The sequence below is a fragment of the Citrus clementina genome, unplaced genomic scaffold, assembly GCF_000493195.1.
Source record: "Citrus clementina cultivar Clemenules unplaced genomic scaffold, Citrus_clementina_v1.0 scaffold_3, whole genome shotgun sequence".
Taxonomy (NCBI): domain Eukaryota; kingdom Viridiplantae; phylum Streptophyta; class Magnoliopsida; order Sapindales; family Rutaceae; genus Citrus; species Citrus x clementina.
The window spans coordinates 18,505,848-18,508,189 of record NW_006262339.1 but is presented as its reverse complement, the minus strand read 5'-3'; the positions used below and the strand labels follow the sequence as shown (position 1 = coordinate 18,508,189).

The following is a 2,342-nucleotide window of genomic DNA, read 5'->3' as shown; positions in this document are numbered from 1 at the left end:
TTTTCGCTTTTGGTGCTCTCCAAAATAAAAAACGGCTAGCCTCTTAAATTTAAGAGGCTAGCCATTTTCCCTCCAGTGAGCACCCATACTCAAACGGCTAGCCTCTTAAATTTAAGAGGCTAGCCGTTTTCCCTCCAGTGAGCACCCATTCTGAAACGGCTAGCCTCTTCCCTTCCAGTGAGCATCAAATCGATAAAGGCTGGCCATATGAGCTTAAGAGGCTGGCCGTTTTCCCTCCAGTGAGCACACATACACAAACAGCTAGCCTTTATAGGTAATAGGCTAGCCGTTTAAAGGATATAGCCACCAACCTAAGCACCAACCAAATCCCATCATTTAATGAAGACATTGGATGTCAAAGAAACATAACCCATGCAGTACTTTTCTAAGTCTTCAAGTAGGTCCTTTTGATGGTATTGAAATGGTAGAATCTTGAGAAAAGATAACTAGAGAGCATGACAACATCTTCAGATGGGGGAAGCATTTTGGCATGGGTATTAGACCTCAATGATAACCAGTCATCGGAACAAAAAACAAGTGAAGCCGAAGATAACCCATCATATGACAATGGGATGGAAATTTGTGCAAGTGCAGGTACATCATTACCCCCACAAACTAGCGAAAGCAATGAATATTTTGGGGACAAATCTGCTACAATATCATCTGGTCATACGACGTACAATTTGGCTAAAAAAAGTGAACTAATTGAAGTGGGTGTCGGATCCTGTTTTGATACCGTGAATGATGCCCACGTATGGTATAAAAATTATGCTAAGTCGGTTGGATTCTCTGTGAGAAAAGATGAACTCCGTCGTGACAGCAAAAGTGGTGAAGTAGCAAGTCGGCGATGGGTTTGCTCAGGGCAAGGATACAAGCTAAAAAAATGGATGGAGAAAACAGATAGAATTAGGGAACCGAGGGGCATTACTCGTAACGGGTGCAAGGCGGAACTTCGCGTGAACTATGATAAGTTGAAAGGGAAGTACGTGGTAACTAAATTCATTTTTTACCACACTCATCGGTTGGTTGAACCGCACGAGACACAATTTCTTCGTTCGCATAGACTTGTCGACGAAGCTGATTTGGCTCACACAAAGGCATTGCCACAAGTTGGGGTGAAAGTAGGCCAGTTCATGAATTACAAGTCTGATCAAGCAGGAGGGTTCCATCATGTTGGGTATATGGGTAAGGACATGCGGAATATAATAGACCCAGATCACCGTGCACAAATTATTGACATCGACACAGAGGCTGCCATTGCGTACTTATCTGCAAGGGTTGATTATGATGCTGGAGTGTACTTCGAGTATACACTGGATGAGGAAAATCAACTGCAAAACTTGTTCCGGACCGACACTGTTGGTCGGTACGACTGTGAACAATTTGTAGATGTTTTAGCTTTTGATGCAACGTACAAGAAAAATGCATACAAAAAAACTTTGGTCGCATTCGTTGGTGTAAATCATCATAAAAGAACAATTGTTTTTGGATTTGCGATACTGATTGACGAAACTGTTGAATTATATGTGTGGCTCCTACAGACTTTCTTATCGGCAATGAAACAAAAAAAACCCATAAGTGTCATAACAGATGGTGATAAAGCTATGTTGAAAGTGATTAAAACGGTTATGTCTAGATGTGTACATCGACTCTGCTGCTGGTATCTTGAGCGAAATGCACAAGCAAATGTGAAGAGAAATGAGTTCACGTCGAAGTTTCGGTAGTTAATGTTGAATCCAATGTCCATGGAGGAGTTTGATCGAGATTGGTTCTCTGTTGTCTATGATCTGGGACTGGAACAAAATCCTTGGGTGGAAAAAATGTATGCAAAGCGTAGAAAATGGGCAGAGGCTTATTTGAAAGGAACCTTTTTTGCCGGAATGCGAACCACACAAAGGTGTGAGAGCTTGAATTCTTACTTGCGTCGCTTTGTTGAGCAGAAGCTAAAACTATATGATTTCATTAGACAAATTCATCGTGCAATGTATTGCATACGGCACAAAGAAGTCCAAGATGAGTATGAGACAAACCACACAGCCCTAGTTCTTACAACACATCTGCAAAGCATTGAAAACACATGCGTCCGAAATATATACAAGGAATGTATTAAAGTGGGTTCGGATTGATATACAATTTCAGAAATATCACTTTATTTTATTTAGTTTAATTATTGCGCTTGGCTCACTTTGAATTTTGATGTAGTTAATATGGATGATAGATGCAGTTGTTGCATGTGTGTTTGGTGGTGTTTTGTCGAATGTTGATGCAACATAGCGGACTTGTTAGGTTTTGTTTATTAGTTATTATGGATTTATAATTTATAATAGATTTTAAAATTATGT

General features: G+C 40.3%; 1 protein-coding gene across 1 annotated transcript; it reads left to right on the top strand.

Moving 5' to 3' along the window:
• Positions 1 to 455: 455 nt before the first annotated feature.
• LOC112099641 (protein FAR1-RELATED SEQUENCE 7-like) lies at positions 456 to 1,724 on the top strand. The gene has a single exon (XM_024187065.1). It carries the CDS (start codon positions 456 to 458, stop codon positions 1,722 to 1,724), a length of 1,269 nt encoding a protein of 422 aa, XP_024042833.1.
• Positions 1,725 to 2,342: the final 618 nt, after the last annotated feature.